An 18,358-nucleotide genomic window follows, 5' to 3' on the forward strand; every position below is an offset into this window, starting at 1 on the left:
AATAGTTAGAATTTTTGAGACAATTTTATGCATCCTTCAGTAATTTGATAATCTGAGCAGTGTATCATCTGGTTTCTTCGTCCCTTGTATTTTATAAAATTAAAACATTTCACATAAAATAAAAGTTCCAAATATATTAAAAACACAGCCGTTTGTTACTCTGGGGCAGAGTTTTAAAGAGCTCTATGTTGATGAATAATACAGAATGTGTTTATTCAGTGGTTGAACACTTGCGAAAGCAGCAGGGTTGATTGTTCAGTATGCCAATCGCAGCGCCCTGGCCCCAGAGATTTTGAAATAAACACTGTAGTTGATTGGGGTTCAGAGACCATTACGATTTGTAATTGCTTTTAGTTGACTCATGTCCACTGGGGGCTAGAACTCTGCATTTTAAAAGATCTTTACCTGAGGATAGGTGTTAGTGATTTTAGAGATAGAGGAACATTGATGTGAGAGAGAAACGTCAATCAGTGGCCTCCAGTATGCACCCAGACTAGGGATTGAACCAGCAACACAGGTATGTGCCCCGACAGGGGATCGAACATGCAACCTTTTGCTGTATGGGATGATGCTCCGGCCAAGTGAGCCATGTGGCCAGGGATGAAACTCTGTGTTTTTAACAAGTTCTCTGGTGACTTTAACGCAGCATGTCTAAGGACCATCCTCTGAGAAACACGAGTTAGTGCAGTGGCCTCAAATGTGCGGTATGTACAAATTTGGCATCTGGAAGACTATGTTGGAAATTCTATCTATGGTTTTATCTAAAGCAAATTGATCTTCACTCACCTTTAGTATACCGAAGGCTTAATTAAGTCTGCATGTCTGATTGCTGCATGTCTGATTGCCACAGGTCACAGACTTTGAGAGGAGCTCTAAAAGAAGAGCGGAGTGGGAGTGTGCAGGCAGGGGAATTGCCTCTGGCATCCTCCCTCCTCTACTGTAAGCAGCCATAATTTTTTTGTGCCTGGTAAATGCTTATATAATCCAAAAACTATTTTTGCAAAATGAACAAGTGTGTTAGAAAATTCTAAATTTCCTACAGTGAAGATGAATAAAGACAATAATTCAAGTACAAATAGCCAATAGAAAATGGCAAAATTGATGCTCTTACCCTAAAGTCTTAGTTAGCCATAATACAATTAAAAGCTAAGAGACCATCTAATCAGCTATAACAAAAATTCTGCTCCCCAAAACAGAGATGATCATACAGATACGAAATGACTGGCACCCAGTATAGTTAGTGGGGAAGCTTACCCTCTTTAAGCAAGTATCTTTGTATTTTGAGAGATTTAATGACAGTAAGAAACCATCAAAGTAGTTAGACATTTTTAATGAATTGTTTCTAAACTTTTAAGAGATTTTTTTCTTGTAGAGTTAAAGAAAACATTTTTTGAAAATCGTTCCATTTTATCATAACCTTTAAAATTCCACAAATCCCACTCCTCTGGCTGCCTTAAAGATTTTCCTCAACTGTCTCTCTTAATTCTCTTCTACTTGAAAGTATGATGCAAAAAACAATTATGAAGTAAGCAGGACTTCAACTTCAAGAATAAATAAACCATTTCTGGGGTGGAGGTTAATGCTTGACAAATACATCCTTTTTTGGAACTGACTAAATCTTCAAAGCAGAGTTTTATATAGCCTGTATTACGAATTAGAAGGCTGGCCCCTTTTCTTTTCTCATACATATATTTTGGTTACTTTTCCTCTAATTACTGCATGAGATTACTTTCACCATATGACTTGTAAAACTACAATTTTCACTGAACTTTTATCACCACAGCATGAATAATCCATTGAGTCAGGAAACATCACAGTGAACATGAAATGGTTTCATATAATGCATTCTTGCTGCAGTTGCAAGAAGCCAGCGATCGAGGGAAGCAGCAGAGAAGCCAAAATTTGAAAAGGAAATTTGATACAAATTTGTCATTTACTCAGGAGGGATAAAGTAAGTAGCAAAAGAATAAGTGGAGAGGAAAGACTGAGGAATGGAAGTATTATTTTTTAACTATAAATAAGAAAAAAAAGCAAAACTACTACCCTTGCCTCTGGGGACATGGGGGGGGGAATTCAGAGGGTAGCCCAAAGCAAACATGATCTGGGTTGAGGAGAAGGGGAAGGGAAATTAGAAACCTCATGAATACAGGAAGTGAATGTGAAACTGCAGTGAACCTGCAGTGAGACGGTATCACGTTTTGGAGCCACAGTAAAAACATATGTTTTCAAGAATTGTTGGGAACACTTTTGACCTTTCCTGACTGATGAACCTTGAAGTAGAAATATAATAGCTATTGCAATTCTACCTTTGAATGCTTTATTGCTTATGGGAGTGCTTACCCTTCTAGCATCCCCTTCTCTTAGGTTTTGAGACAAATCAGATTATAATAAGCAAGACAGACTGTGTTTAACTCCCTTCTGAAACATCCTGTTAACTGCCCGCATTTTTCTTGCTAATAGAACCCTAACTTTATTTTTCTGCAGATAGAGTGTAGTCTATCAAAGTGTCCTGATCTCAGGGACAGGCCTTATCCCAGCCTCATGGAATTAATCATGACTGTCCTAAAGCAGCCACAGCAATTCTCCTTCCTTTAGCAAGTGATTGGTCTGGGGTGAGCATGTGGAATAGTTTCTGTTGCTGCTGTCACAAATCAGCACATTTATTATTTCACAGTTCTGTTTGTTATTAGTTTGGGTTGACTCGTTTGGTTTCTCATCTTTAAGTTTCATAAGGACAGAATTAAATCATCTGCTGGCCAGGCTCTTATCAAGATGTTCTGGAAAGCTTATTCACATTGTTGGCAGAATCCAGGTCTTTGTTGGATTCTTTGTTTGGTTGTAGGACTGAGGTTCCCATTTCCTTGCTGGCCATCAGCTGGGGGCTGCCCCTAGCTCATAGAAGCCTTTCTCCCGTCCTTGCACATGGTCTTTACCTCATGGTCCTTCACACTTGGGACCTGACTTCTGCTTGATCTCTCTTGCTCAAGCCAGAGAAAATATTCGGCTCTTGAGAAATCGTGGGGTTGTACTGTGCCTCTAGAAAATTTATTTTAAGGCCTGTAGATTTAATCATATCTGCATAGTCACAGGTTCCAAGGATTAGAGTGTGGCTATCTTTGGGGGCCCATTATTCTACCTGTGATGTAACCCATGTGTGATCAAAGTAACAGGGGGGGGCCCACTGGCAGCTTTATTTCTTGGATGAATGTTGGGTACTACTCTGCCTGGTTTCAGGAATTGTAGCTACCCCCCCATGGCTAAGGATGAGTAAGTGACCTCTGGATTGCAAGCCACAAGGAGACAAGGCTTGTCTCTGGTAGCAAATGCTGCCTCAGTTTACTCCCCATGCCCCCAAACCATGGTCGATGTTGATGATGGGTAAGACTCCTCACAGTGGGGGGCAACCTAAGCCAGACATGATCACTTGGGAGGCCTTCATGGAAGAACTTGGGGGGCTGAGACAAAGAGGGAGCAATAGACTCTTGCCCCCGGCTATGTGACATAGCCCGAGTCCCCATGTTCTCTGGGAGAAACACTTCCTGGTTCTAATCCACTCAAGCCTAAAAATTTATGATGGGCAAGGTGGTGCAGCTCCTTGCCTTGCTAGAGCGGTATCCAGAATAAATCTGGCATAAGAAAGAATTCCTAAAAATCCTGTGAAACCTGCTTTTCGAAGAGTGTTTTCATTCATATGCTAAGGGTCTGATCAGGAAATGAGTATGTCTCCCAAAGTTTCTGCAACCCCTTTCCTGACAGACTCTGACTCAGACTAAGCCCTCAGATTTCTTTGAAATGTTATCTACTGTTTGATCCTTGCCGCCTGTATTCCTGTGTATTATAACCCAATAAAAGCCCCTGGAGGAAGGGGCCCCTGGCCTTTTTCCCCTGAGAAACTGGCCACCTCTCCTCCCCAAGCAGATCATGCTTGGTAGTGTTTACTTTCATCCGTGGTGGACTGGGGGACTTGCGGGCAAAGTCACTCCCACAGATGAAAAGACAGAGACTCTCCTGCCTTTTTCCAGCTAGAAGTGCTAGTATGTGGACAAGTTGTCTGGAGTGGCAATAGTCACCTCACACCAGGAAACATCAAGAATGAGGATAAAAAGTTAACATACCAAGGATGGTGGAGCAAGAGACTAGAAAGCACCTGGGTTCTTGATGACATTTTTGAATAGCAGAATCAAGGCCAGTGATTACTCTTTCCTGATAGCTTGTCATATGAGGAAAAACAGCTATTTATTTAAGCAATCGGACCAGTTTCCTCTCATTGGCAACTAAAAGCAATTCTAACTGATATGCTTCTCCTAGCCTTAATCTCCAGAACTCAACTGTAGGACAGACCTCAACTTTTCCAAGCTTTAAAATGCAGTGTCAGCTAATCTAATTAAATTTATTTATACTGTAATTCACAATAAATGTCTTCAGTGGTGATGCCAATCTTAGCTTCACCCTGAGACTGTGTTTAGGATTATAGAGTCATCCAAAAAGAAGGTCCAGGGGTCATCAAACTATAGGCCATGAGCCAAATCCCACTGGTGTAAGCCAGAGGAGCTAAGCATGCTTTTTACATTTTCAAAGGGTTGTTTATACAAAACAAAACAAAACAAAGCCATAGTATGTGATCAGAGACAAAGCCGAAAATATTATCTGGTTCTTCAGAGAAAAATCTTGCCAACCCCTGCATTAGATACCTATAGGACTGAAGCTGAGACTAGGATTTTACTAAGAGTCATTAGGTCAGCATGCAACACCTTTGAAGAATTATTCATCACCATGGAAAGCTTTTGGCACAGGTGAAGATAAAGTTTATCTTCAAATTAATTTCCTTTTCAGTTCCACATTTATTGAATTCCTATTATTACAAGACTATGGAAGACATCGGAATCATATAATAAATAAAACAGGGTCTTAATGTAACTAAAAACTGGCTCAAGGAAACACCTGCTCTGAGAGACAAGATAAAGGCCTGCAAAAAAAGGGTTGCATGCACAATTTTACATGTACCCACCTTTTCCTAAGGACATACAGTAGGCTGTTGGAAATTTGGGCCTGTAATTTAGGAGCAGAAGATTGGAAAAGGAATGAACAACCATTTACAGCTACTTTAGGTGTGGTAGTTAATTATTACTTTAATCCCAAAATGTAAATGCTACTTTGTAGTTTCCACTTCAGGTTATACTCTAATGTCCATATTGTTTTCACTAAACTAAACTAAACTAAACTCCTAAATGGAAGCCTGGGCTGAAGAAAGAAAAGTCAAGCCTGAAAATAAGTATTAGGGTACGACCTGCAAATCTCATCAAAACTCAGGGAGACACCCAGGGGAAGACTGTGGACTAAGAAAAAAGGTTCAGACACAAAACTGGAAGCACTGCCTGCATTTAATTGGGGAAATAGGGAGGGAAGCTAGTGAAAAACTCTGAAAACAATTGATTAGAATGTGTAAAGAGAGCCAAGTGAGAGCAATTTCAAGGAGGCTACGTGTTTCAAAAGTTTTAAAAGCTTCAGTACCTTCAAGTAGGATGGATACAGAAATGAAATAATTGAATTTGGCCAATAGGAGATAGGGGAATATTTTACATTGCTGTTCAATTTGGTAGCCAGTAGTCACATGCAGGTATTTATAATTAAAAAAAAATTTAAGCTTCAGTTCCTTAGATGTACTAGCCATACTTGAAATGCTCAAAAGACACATGTGCCTGTGGCTATCATATTGGAAAACTCACATTATAGAACATTTCCATCATAAGAGGAAGTCCTATAAAAACATGTTTTTGAAAGCAACTGGTAGTGTTGAAGCAAGACCTTGATGGAGGGTTTTCCCTATGCCCTCTTCAGTAGTTTGCAAAGTTGTATGGATCTGACCTCTTCTGCCTACATGTTAGTTTTACTTTTGCTTTTCAGTTCTAACCTCACTGCTCTTCCTGGACTATCGCAATGGCTGCCTATCTGCCTCCCAACTTTTTCACTTGCAGTCTGTTCTTCATACAAACCATTTCTTCAAACAGCAGTCTTTTGTCAGTGCCACTAATGACACTGACCGATCAGCCAGACTTAACATATTTGATAGTCTATTGTGTGGGTGTGGATAACGGTATTGCATTGAGACTTCAGGAAGTACAGTAATTTCCTCTCCAACGATTCCTTCCCTGCACTTGATAGGTCAAAATCCAACATGGGCACAATGATTAAAGCATATTTACAACATACAAATAACATTAGAGCAGGAACAATGGCTAATCATCACTCTCTGCTGTCTCTTTATTTCAAATTTTTCCTGTCTGCCACTGCTGTGTACCAGTTAATAATTCCACTTTCCACTTTACCATTGCAACAGCCTGTTAAATAGTCGTCTTAATTCCAGTCTCTCCTTTTGCATTCCACGAGAAGCTCTGGTTATATTGCTCCATTCCTTCCAGGGACCCCCTTACGCCTGCAGAATAGAATTATATAATCTTCTATAATCTGGCGCAACCCACCTTTCCTGTCCTACCACCCTCTACATTCTTTCTACCACTCTGGGGTACTCACCATTCCCCTGTCACCTTCACGTATATTCACCTCCCTCTCTCTCACCCATGCAATGTCATCTTTCAGACTCCGGGGCCCACGCCCATTCCTCGACTATTCAGAAGAGGAGCACAAAGAGCCCAAGAGAGGGGTGCGTTACTGAGGGACCGAGGAACACAAATCTGCTTAGCCGTGTCTCTCTGGGGAGCTACCCTAAATAAGCTGCATTCCCAACCCTTTATATTTCCCCAAATAAGCGAACTTTCACCGTAACAGAGAAAGATCTACTGTCCAAACGGCTTAACAGAGAACTTAACAGAGAACGACAGCTTCGGGAGCCCTGGGAAAGGCGAAGGGGATTGTGGGAGCTCTCTTCGTCACCCTGCAGATTCATGGGAAATGTAGTGCAGTCTTCTCCAACGTGGCTGCGCCCTGGTGAGGTGATTTACGAGTACCCTCGGCAGCTTCCTGTGGTTGATGGGTGAGTCTGGCGAAGGAGAGAGCACCCACGTCGCGAGAACCCTCCCCTAAGCAGAGGAGAAGGTTTGTGGCACTTCTTACTCGCGGGCATGACCGGAAATAGTCGCTCTTTAACGTCCCCAGCGTTACTCTGGTGTGTTCCCTGGGTAGTAGGTTGTCTTTCTGTTGGGTGGTTGTGTCAATGTTTGAAGTGCATGTGTTTGTGTTTAGTGCAGATGCCCATGTGACGTTTGTGTCAATCAGTTTTTCCTTTGGGAACTGGCGGTTGCAACCTGGGGGGTATTATTTCGGCGCTTCTTGGGGTTTTATGGCCCGTACCAATCCAGTGAAGGAAAGGCGTTTCTAGAGGTCTGGTAACTCACACAGTTGAATCTTCCTGTGTTATTATTAGAGTAATCCCAGAGACCCGTGGGCTAGTGTCAGCTTTTGGTTTTGAGTTCAGTTAACAAATACTTAGCGCCTGCTGTATGCCAGGCTGTCAAGGCTGCCCCCTTAAGTTGATGACAGCCTTCTGGGTGAGCGCAACACACAAACAAGCAGTTGTATCACAAAGTGACAACAACAGAGATAGAGATGCTCACCAAGTATTAATGAAAGCATTTAAGGCAGCCACCGATTTCAGAATTATGAAGAAGAGGTTTAGGAGGTAAGATGGCAAGGTTAGTAAGTTTAAGTTTAGGCTTTCACAATAAACATTTATGAAGTGCTAGATTCTGTTCTAGATGCTGAGTGCTACAGTGTGAACAATCCAGACAAATGTCCCCTTTCGTTGAGCTTACTTCCTAGTAAATTAGAGGAGGAAGATGGAGAATAAACAAATTAGTGAGGGCATAAAAATAGAGAGTAGGTGTTCAAAGAATTAAAAGGGGGTGATATAAAAAATGATGGGGTCAATTTTTTCTAATTATTTTAAATTAAAAAATTTTAAATAGGCAGTACAATTTGATTAGCTATAAAATTCAAAAGTTACAAAAGAGAAAAGCTCCCTTTCATTCCCACACCAATCCGCCCATTTCCTTTTCCTGAAGGTAACCCATATCACAAATTTCTTGTATGTCCTGGAGATTTGTATGTATACCTTGTATATCTGTCCTGTACTTCATAATCAGGCCTCATTTCATAGGAATTTAAGTTCTTTCTAATCTTTGCTGTTAGTTAAGTATAATTTATATACAAGCATAGGAATGTTTGTCTATAGTGCTTGGTTCATTGTAGGCATTCTGTTATTCAAGGAGGGTGTGGACACACTACTGTTACCACTTAGGGCAATATCCAATTGAGTATATTGGGGTTAAACTTACTAGCAGAGCATGTGTGACCTCTAAACTCTTGTTATCCTATAGAGAGTGTGCTTAGGCTGGACATGATGAGATGACTCAAATAGGTAGTATTCCAGTGAATAGTGACCTCCCTCCTATAACATCCCATAACACTCCCGCAACATGGCAAGGAGCATCCAAGCCTTTGTGCAATAGTGGAAATTCCTTGGGCAGGGATGTGGCCTTGTCAGAAAGGGGCCATCTCCAGAGCTCAACAACTGGTATCCACTTATTATTCCTTGTTGAGGTGACTCAGACTTGCTGGGCTGGTGCATTGTCAAGTCACCGGAATGGGGAACGAATGAGCCTCCAGAGCTGTTGAGATTTGTTTCTTCACATGTAACGATACTGTATGACTGAGTGGAGGAGAAAGGAAAGGGAATGACAGAAATGTGATCAGGAGGCTCCACCTGCTGGCGCTGAACTCTTAATGTCAGGCTTTTTAAAAGATGTTTACAACATTTTTCTTTCTCATTTCTTTCACTTTGCAGTCTTTGCTCATGTTACGTACTAAGAAAAAAATTAGTGCATTCATCCCTTGTTTTCCATTGCATACAACAAAGATGCCCTTCCAAAGATGATGACCTGCGAATGGAATGGCAATAAGATAGTTCCTTTGAGGGTCCTCAGCTTTTCTTCTTAAACCATTCTGATCTGGCTCTTCTGGAAACTAATTTAGTAACAGATGTATTTAATCCTTTTAACAGTTATGTGATAGTGTCAAGGATTAACACAGCTAGACATGAATTAAAGCAGTAAAAACTTTTTATTCAGTAACTACTAACAGTAAGGAAAGAGCTGCACAAATTCACTTTTTTTCAGGCTTTGGTAAGTTTTATTGGAGCAAAATTTCAACAAATAAAAGGCACTTTTATTTACAGAATTTAATGTGTGTGGGCACTGTCCAGCCCACTTGAACACAAGTGAAGACAACCATTAAGCCTGTTTATATATTTTCTTATTTTCAATTTGCATACAAAAAATGTGTTTGCTTCACATACATAAAAATCCCAATATTGTAAATGACAACTCCCCCTTACCAATCCCTTGATTAAATATAAAAACAGCTTCAAAAACATATAATTTAGATTGTTTAATATTGAAATGTAATCCAGTAAGACTGAAAACTAAACATTTCAGGTCCTGTACCAAATAGTAAAATACTTGAAGTCCTTCGGGATTCTTTGAGTGATTTACATCAATGAGAGAACCTATTTTTGATGTAGTAAAAGAAATGTGTTCATCTCCAGTTATAATTTCAAGCTCCTGTTGGCCAACCCTGTCAGGGGGAGGCCACAAAGCATCATCTTCCTTTGTAATTTCACTGTCATCAATAATTCTCATCATTTCTTCCATTATACTCTTGTGTATGCAGACCTCTTTTCCGATCATGACATCATTTTTATAATGGCTGTTGTTGGCTTATCTAAGTTTTACATCTGCCTGGAACTCGAACTCCAGAAACTCGTGTCCAAACCTGCCCTTGTGCCCAATGTAGAAGCACCAGTAGAAATCACTGGCCAAAGCAATTTTTGTCTGCAGAAAGCCCTCTGAAGGCTCAACCCTCATTTTATTTTATAGGGAGAATGGGGAGGGCTTAGAATGAGGTACATAATAGTGTCAGAGAGAATTGAAAATATGAGGAGGGATCCCTAAAAAAGCTCCTGTAATTATCTTCTGGAGGTTGGGCCCCTTGTAGTTCAGGCTTCCCCAACATGGCAAGTGTTCTAGGAACCCATCTGTATCGGTGTACCAGCTGGTGGTGTTGTAAGAGGCTGCTTTGTCGTCAGTGAATTTTTTTTGAAGACTGTTTCAGCGTTTTTGTCCATTTCTTCATGGGTGATTTTCTAGTGCACCTGCCCACCTGTGCTGAGTGTTCAGCAGCTTTTGACCAAAACCAGCATTGACCCTTGTGCCCCATCCTCCCTATTCATCTGATCTCGCTCTGAGTGACTTTCTTTTGTTTCCCTGATGAAAAAAGTCCTCAAAGGGAAATGTTTTGCTGATGTGGAAGAGGTGAAACAAAAAACAGCAGAAGCACTCGAAAAGGCATCAAAATCAACAAGTTCACAAACTGTTTTGAGCAGTGGAAAAAAATCTTGATAGGTGTATTATATCAAATGGAGAGTACTTTGAAGGTGACTAGTTTAAACATGTAATAAAGACACAATTTTTTATAAATAAATTCCAGGTTGTTTTTTTTTTGTTTGTTCCACCCTACTCCTCCTGGAGTGGAAAAGGTTGGTCACTGCAAATGCAAGTCAGCCAGCTGTGTTTGCTGTTGGCAATGATCAGAGTTTGATTCTATCCTCCCACAGAGACTGGGAGCCAGGTCCTTTCCTTCCTAATGATTGCATTTCGAAGGAATGGCTCTGAGACATTTCTGAGTTGCAAGCGATACATACTTAGCATCGTAAGCCCTTTTTCGTGCATGCACTAAGAAAGTAGGGTCAGGAGTCTATGGTCAGATTTTCCTAGAATTAATAGTGAAATGTCCTGGCAGCATTTTGAGTTTTCTCAGGTGGACATTTTAATGAGTAGCTGGGGTCATTCTAGGGACTTGGCTTTATGCTGCTGTAAACGATGCTAGAGTTTAGTCAGATTTTTTAGTCCAGGGTTTGGATGGAGTTATGTACCAAACAGGCAGTATTCCTATTTTATTGGTGAAGAAACCTAAGCACAGAAATAAATAATTAACTCACACTGGATTAGCTTAAGTGGTAGAGCTGAGATTTGAACTTTGAACTTGAACCCCTAAACATACTTACACTGTCTTATAGCACTGCAGAAGGCTCTGCGGAAACAAACAAAAACAATACAATTTAATCCCTGTTTTCAAGGAACTCATAGCCTGGTAGAAGGGGACATACATTAGTTCACAGGCTGGTACTCAGTCCATTGAGCCACACCAGTCAGGGCCATGGACATACATTAGAAAGAAACATTATAATTAGTGCAATGTTAAAAATATCCCTATAGCTACTACCTCCTTCCCATCTAATGATGTCTCCTACAACTTTCTAACCTCTTGAGATAGATGTTAAAAAAGAGAGATACCCCTCTCCTTTTAACACTCTCTAGCTTAAGAAATACCTAGGATGACTTTATGTGTCTCTTTCATATCACATTCCTCTCTTTCCTCCCAGAAAAACTTCTCTCCTGAACTTTGTGATTATCATTTCCTCGCTTGTCTTTGCATTTTGCTATATATATTTCTAAACACTCTATGCTTTACTTTGGGGTTTTGAACTTTATGTAAATGAAATTAAAAAAAATAAAAATAAAAAAAATAAAAATAAATGAAATTATACTGTATATTCTTCTGGGAATTTTTGTTTTGTTTCTTTTTTTTCTTTCCTAACATTATGTTTGTAGAATTTGCCTGTGGCACATTTTACCTAGAACTTTATAAGTAAAGGAATATGTCACTTATGGTAAAATAGCTCAATTAATAGAGCTGGAGCATTGGAAAGTTTTGTAGAACCCTAAGAGATGCTGTTAGATGTTTTCACATCTTTGTTACCTAAGTATTTCTTTATCATCCATGCATCTGTTTTCATTTCTTTTGGTTGGTAAAAGGTAACGTAAGCATTTAAAAAAATTGTCATGTAGAAATATTTATGAACTATAGAGTATATGAATAGCATCAATGTAACTGCCCCTTCAGGACTCTTAAGGTTGACATTTTGTGCTTTTTTTCCCCCCAGTATTGCCATGGATAGCAACCATCAAAGAAATTGCAAACTCAACAAAACTGAGAAGAAGTTCTTAAGGAAACAGAGTAAAGCCAGGCATACTTTGCTGAGACATGAAGGTGTTGAAACAGTATCCTGTGCCACTCAGGTGACCTACAACTATTCTTACCATTTGAATGTAAATGTATTGCCATGTTAATGTGTTAGAGGGATATTTATTAATAATTGCTCAGAGAAGAAGGCTGTAGTTGTTTGGTCATGTATTACGTCTTTATTAAATATACACGTTAGGACCTGCTAACTTTTTATTTTTGGACAAAGCCTTAGCGTATTTGGAATTTCCATAGATTATGTTGGTTGATTGAGAGGAAGTTGTGGTATGTCTGAATTGTACCACTGTTTACAGTTTATAAAATGTACTCGCATCCCTTATTATATTTAATTTCCTAAAAATCCCTATGAGATAGATGAGAAAACTAAGGTTTTGGGGGTTGTGATATGTCCATTGATATTAGGTGGCTGAAACCTAAAGCTAGATCGTTATAGTCTTCTCCCTTTTCTTCTTCATCTGTAGTATAACGTGTTTTGACTATATGCAAAAAAACACTTTTTATGTATTAAATTTTTATTTACAAAGCCTTTTCATGGCAATAATTACATATTGTGGGACTGAGACTTCCTGGGCCATGAATGAGAAAAACTTACTTTGATTCTTAGATCTCCTACTTATTTGGACATGAGCAGCATCTTTTAACCTCAGCTTTCTTAATTCGAAAGGACAGAGTTTTGCATATTTTTTATCCCATTGGATTGTTAGATTCTAAGAGAACATGTACATGATAGTACTTACTACCATGTGAATATCAAGTATTCTTTTTTTTTAAGGATTTTATTCATTTATCTTTAGAGGGGAAAGGAAGGAGAGAAGGAGAGAAATACCAATGTGTGGTTGCCTCTCATGTGTCCCCTGCTGGGAACTGGCCTGCAGCCCAGGCATGTGCCCTGACTGGGAATTGAACTGCAATCCCTTAGTTTGCAGGCCCGTGCTCAATCCACTGAGCTACATCAGCCAGGGAAAATATATCAAGTATTCTTAATATGTAGGATAAGAGTAGGAAGGAAGCTTAGCCATCGTTTAATTGAGGATCAAAGACAACAACTGAGAAGGTGAAGCTGGGCTTAAAATTTAGGTCTCTTGTCTCTTAGACCAGTACTGGTGCTTTTCCCTTGTATCATGTGTGTGCTGTCTTCTGTGCTGCGTCACAGTTTAGGAGTGAGTACTCTGTTGAAGAAGGTTGAAATTTAGCAGGTAAAAGGTCCTTACTTAAATTTTGTTATGTACGAAGGATTTCAGAGAATTTAAACCAAACACATTGAAAAGGGGTGGGGTAGACAAGAGATTAGGGTTAATATGTCTGCAAACATTTTCTTCCAAGAGCCACTGAAGCTGTGTGGTATTCAGAAAACTATACTGACATACCCTATACTCATTTCTTCCCAAGTGTAACATGCTTTCTCTTCCCAACGTGGGTCATGAAGGGAAGTGGTAAGAAAAATGCGCTCAGGGTCCTTGCTGCCACTGAAGCTTTGTTTTTAGTTGGGCTGGTCTTTTCTCTTGTATCTCTAGAAGCTTTCTTCTTACCTATGTGGCTTCCAAAGTGTCATCTTATGTAGGCTTGATATTTTTCTCTACAATATTTTTAAGGGAAAAGAATACAATTATAGAAGGACCTCTAATTATATGTTGTCTATCCACGGGAGAACAAATGCTGTTTTCACCATGTGTTACAAATGTAGGGGCTTTTGTGTAAATTTATGGACATTGTGAGAATTTTCTAGAGCATTGATCTTCAAATTGTCAGGACTGAAGATAACTTTTAAAACATTTCTGGATTTTCTTCTTTATATTTTTGGGAAAATTGCTTGGCCGAAAATTATAAATAAAACAATTATCACATTTAATTACATTGTATAACTCATACATAATAGGAAACACTGAACTTTTAATTTTTGTCGTTTGCCCTTAGAATTGCCTGCATATCACTTAGATAGCATCTTTGAGTGCTGCTAGTATTCTCCAAGTCACACCACATCATCCTCCTCAGTTCCTCAGTGGACACTTGCCAAAACGTCTGGCAGTTACAAAACATTTGCAGTTTCTTAGATTTGGGAATATGAAAATGTTTTTGTAATTATGGATATATATAACCAAAATATTTTGGTATTTTAATTTATGAACCTCACTGAATGAGGTCCAGGACAAGCCATCTGAGGCTAAATTTTACACTGCATTTTATAGTTTTGTATCAGTGTTTGTTTATTATGGTACATGTATACTTGCTTATATAAAGTATTGGTTGTCCCAAAAAAGAATAGCACTTTACTTTTCTTGTTATCCAATTTTATAACAATTGTGTTACATACTTTTAAAACAAGGTTCTAGATATTCCCATTTTGTATATAATAAAACTAGTGCATTATGTTCTAATCTCCAATTTAGTATAAATCAGCTAACTACTATCCTCAGGTCAAATCTGGCTTGTGAGATAAGAGTGAGTTTGATATTTTTAAAAAAGATTTTATGTATTGCTCTGGCTGGTGTAGCTCAGTGGATTGAGTGCAGGCCTATAAACCAAAGGGTCACCAGTTCGATTCCCAGTCCAGGGCACATGCCTGGGTTGTGGGCCAGGTACCCAGTAGGGAGCATGTGAGAGGCAACTACACTTTGATGTGTCTTTCCCTCTCTTTCTTCTTTTCTACCCCTCTCTCTAAAAATAAATTTAAAAAAAAGATTTAACTTATTTTTAGAGAGAGGGGAAGGGAGGGAGAAGGTGAGAGAGAGAAACATCGATGTGAGAGAGAAACCTCAATCAGTGCCTCTTGCATGCACCCTGACCAGAGCTGAACCCACAACGAAGGCGTATGCCCTGAAAAGGAATTGAACTGGAGACACTTCTGTTCGCGGCACCCTGCCCAATAAACTGAGCCACACTGGGCAGGGCGAGTTTTACATTTTTAAATGTTGTTAAGTAAAAACAAGACTGTGTGACAGAGACTTATATGACCTGTGGAGCCTAAAATATTTGCTATGTGACTTTTTTCAGAAGTTGGGCAATATCTGGTGTAAATGATGGAACTGATGAGAGTAGGCTGTCAATGGTTTACTTTTGTTATGCTACAAATTTTTTAGGAGTCATGAATCATAAATTAATGATCTTAACACCATGTAGAGTGTTTTTTTTTTTCTTTTTAAGTGCAGAGATTAGAAGGGCACTAGGCTGTAATCTTCAGAATCCCTTGAATGAAGTTTAGTGCAGGACTGCAAATGTCAGGAAGAAAGCATAAAGTTTAAAAAGGAAAAAATTTTAATTACAAAATGAATGATTCAGGCCTAGAGGAAAAGTTTCCTATGTATTATATTTAATATAATCTGTAATAGGTTTTTCTTTGAGCCAGTACCTTTATTTTAGTTTTTACTAAAACTGTATAATGGTGATACCAAAGTGTGAGTTCTGGAAACTGACCGGAGTAAGTTTGAAACCCAGCTTCTTCTAATCAGTACCCGAACCTCATTTTCTGATCTTCAGTTTCTTTCTTGATGAAGTGAGGCTAGTATTACAGTTTGTAGAATTGTTGTGAAGATTATGTTCATGAGGTTTAAGTAGGACAAGGTATATAACCAGTATCTGGCAAAACTCAAGTATTAGTAACTCCTTGTTCCTTCTCCTTTTCCCCTCCCCTTTCTCTTTTATTAAAGCTTTATTTATGAACAGTAAAAGTTATCTTTTAATTTGTATGTAGGTCATAAAGAACGAATATTTTACTGAAAAGCCTATTTAAAAAATCGATATTATTTAAAATACAAGAGTATTTTTAATTCCCAAATATAGTAAATTGATTTACATACTTTGTATGAAATTAGAAAACCAAATAACCACTGTACGGAACCCCTGCTTTTTAAAAATAATTGTACCCTTGTAGAAATCTTATTTTAAAATAATACTATTTTATAATATTTTAAAATATCCTTTCAAAATAAACAAGTTGATATCAGTTTTTCACGTTAACTATCTTTGTTTGTTTGTTCTTTAAAGATTCTGGTTGTTGCCAATGGTGGTTTGGGTAACGGTGTGAGTAGGAACCAGCTGCTTCCCGTTTTGGAGAAACTCGGACAGGTGGATGCTCTCTTGATGCCACCCAGTAAGCCCTACTCATTTGTGAGATACAAAACTGTAGAAGAATCCAAGAAAGCCTATGCTTCCCTCAATGGAAAAGAATTAGTTGATGATCTAGGACAAAGGATTATTCTGTACTTGAATTATGTGGAAAAAGGTATTACCATTCATGTATCTTTTTAAAATGCTTCTGTTTGAGTTTACTTTTCATAAGTTGTGAGTTTCAGTATGTGTAGACAACCTAATGTATTTATAGAGGGATGTATTTTAGATATTATGAGAAACTTTGTTTCCTTTTTTTTTGCTTTAAATAACTTTCTCTTTTTCAATTATACTTGATATACACTATTATATTAGTTCCAGATGTACCACCCAGTGATTAGATATTATGTGACTAATTAAATGATCACCTTGATAAATCTAGTACCTGTATGATACTATACATAGTTATTACCTCATTATTGACTACATTCCCTACACTGTACATCCCCATGACTATTCTGTAACTTCCACTTGTACTTCTTAATCCCTTCACCTTTTTTACCCATTTCCCCAAATCCCCAGCCATCTGCCGACTGTCAACATGTTCTCTCTATGAGGCTGTTTCTGTTCTTCTTAGTTTAATTTGCATTTTAGATTCCACATATAAGTGAAATCATATGGCATTTGTGTTTCTCTGTCTGACTTATTTCATCCAACACAATAACATCTAGGTTCATCCATGTTGCAGATGGCAATATTTCATTCTTTTTTATGGCTAGGTCACATTCTATTGTATATATGTACCACTTTATCTATTCAATTATTGATGGACACTCGGGGTTGCTTTCTTATCTTGGCTATTGTAACTAATGCTGCAGTGAGCGTACAGATGTATATGTCTTTCCATTTAGTGTTTTGGGTTTCTTTGGATAACCACCCAGAAGTGGAATTGCTGGGTCCTTCTTTGTCTCTTGTTATATAGCCTTTGTTTTAAAGTCTGTTTTGTCTGATGTAAGTATTGCTACCCCAGCTTTTTGTGTTTGCTTGTTTCCATTTTCATGAAATATACTTTTCCATCTTTTTACTTTTAGTCTATGTGTAATTCGAATCTACTAAAAGTAAAGTCTCTTGTAGACAGCAAGAGGGGCTTGCTATGTAAGGGGCTTGCCTTGTTTTCTATTCAGCCTCTGTATGAATTGGAGCATTTCTATTGGAGCATTTTAAAATCCATGTGCATGTAAAGTAATTGTCCATAGTTATGTATTTATTGCCATTTTATTGAAATGTTTTTCTTCTTTATTTTCTTCTTTTTGAAGAAGATCCTTGAACATTTTTTTGTAATACTGGTTTGGTGGTGATGAACTCTTTCAGTTTTTTCTTGTCTGGGAAGCTCTTTTATCTGTCCTTCCATTCTAAATGATAGCTTTGCTGGGTAGAGTAATCTTGGTTGTAGTTCTTTGCTTTTTATCACTTAAATTTGCCTTGACAATTGTTCTGGCGTGCAAAGTTTCTTTTGAGAAATCAGCTGACAGTCTAATGGGAACTCCTTTGTAGGTGACTGTGTGCTTTTCTCTTGGTGTTTTTAAGATTCTCTCTTTGTCTTTGACCTTTTGCATTTTAAGTGTGATGTGTTTTGATGTGGTCCTGTTTTGGTTCATAATGTTTGGGACTCTGTGCTTCCTAGACTTGTATGTCTATTTCCTTCACCAGTTTAGGGAAATATTCCATCATTATTTTTTCACACAACTTTTCAATTCCTTGCTTTCTCTCTTCTTCTTTTGGCACCCCAAAGATGCAAATATTGGTATGCTTGAAGGTATCCCAGAGGTTCCTTAGACTATCCTCATTTTTTTTGCATTTTTTTTCTTTTTGCTGTTCTGATTGGGTGTTTTCTGCTTCTTTATTTTGCAGATCTCTGGTTCGATCCTCTGCTTCATCTACTCCACTGTTGATTCCCTGTAATGTGTCCTTCATTTCAGTTAATGTGGTCTTCATTTCCGACTGGTGCTTTTTTATGTTTTCTATCTCCATTTTATTTTTCCTGTTCTTTGTTGAAATTCTCACTAAGTCCATCTACTCTCCCCTGAGTTCATTGAACATCCATATAACTAGTGTTTTGAACTCTGCACCTGGTAGATTGCTTGTCTCCATTTTGTTTAGTTCTTTTTATGGAGTTTTGTACTGTTTCATTTGGGAT

General features: G+C 38.4%; 2 protein-coding genes across 3 annotated transcripts in view; one reads left to right on the top strand and one right to left on the bottom strand.

Annotated features, from left to right (window-relative positions):
- Nucleotides 1-6,900: 6,900 nt before the first annotated feature.
- Nucleotides 6,901-9,878, bottom strand: LOC119043623 (uncharacterized). Its single transcript, XM_053670406.1, is given in 2 exon segments — nt 6,901-7,262; nt 9,350-9,878. Coding segments are annotated over 2 exon segments (891 nt in total).
- The window catches only part of ALKBH8 (alkB homolog 8, tRNA methyltransferase), a 66,086-nt gene continuing 54,639 nt past the window's right edge, over nt 6,912-18,358 (top strand). Inside the window, exons 1-3 of one of the 2 annotated variants that reach the window (XM_053670469.1) lie at nt 6,912-6,991; nt 12,017-12,152; nt 16,099-16,336. In XM_053670469.1, the coding sequence (XP_053526444.1) occupies nt 12,024-12,152; nt 16,099-16,336 (367 nt within the window). In that variant the 5' untranslated portion in view covers nt 6,912-6,991; nt 12,017-12,023. Of the gene's footprint in view, nt 7,054-12,016; nt 12,153-16,098; nt 16,337-18,358 lie in introns of both variants that reach the window. The other variant, XM_053670468.1, reaches the window with a different exon arrangement.

Source organism: Artibeus jamaicensis, unplaced genomic scaffold, assembly GCF_021234435.1.
Source record: "Artibeus jamaicensis isolate MK-2021 breed Jamaican fruit bat unplaced genomic scaffold, CSHL_Jam_final contig_585, whole genome shotgun sequence".
In the NCBI taxonomy this organism is placed as follows: Eukaryota; Metazoa; Chordata; class Mammalia; order Chiroptera; family Phyllostomidae; genus Artibeus; species Artibeus jamaicensis.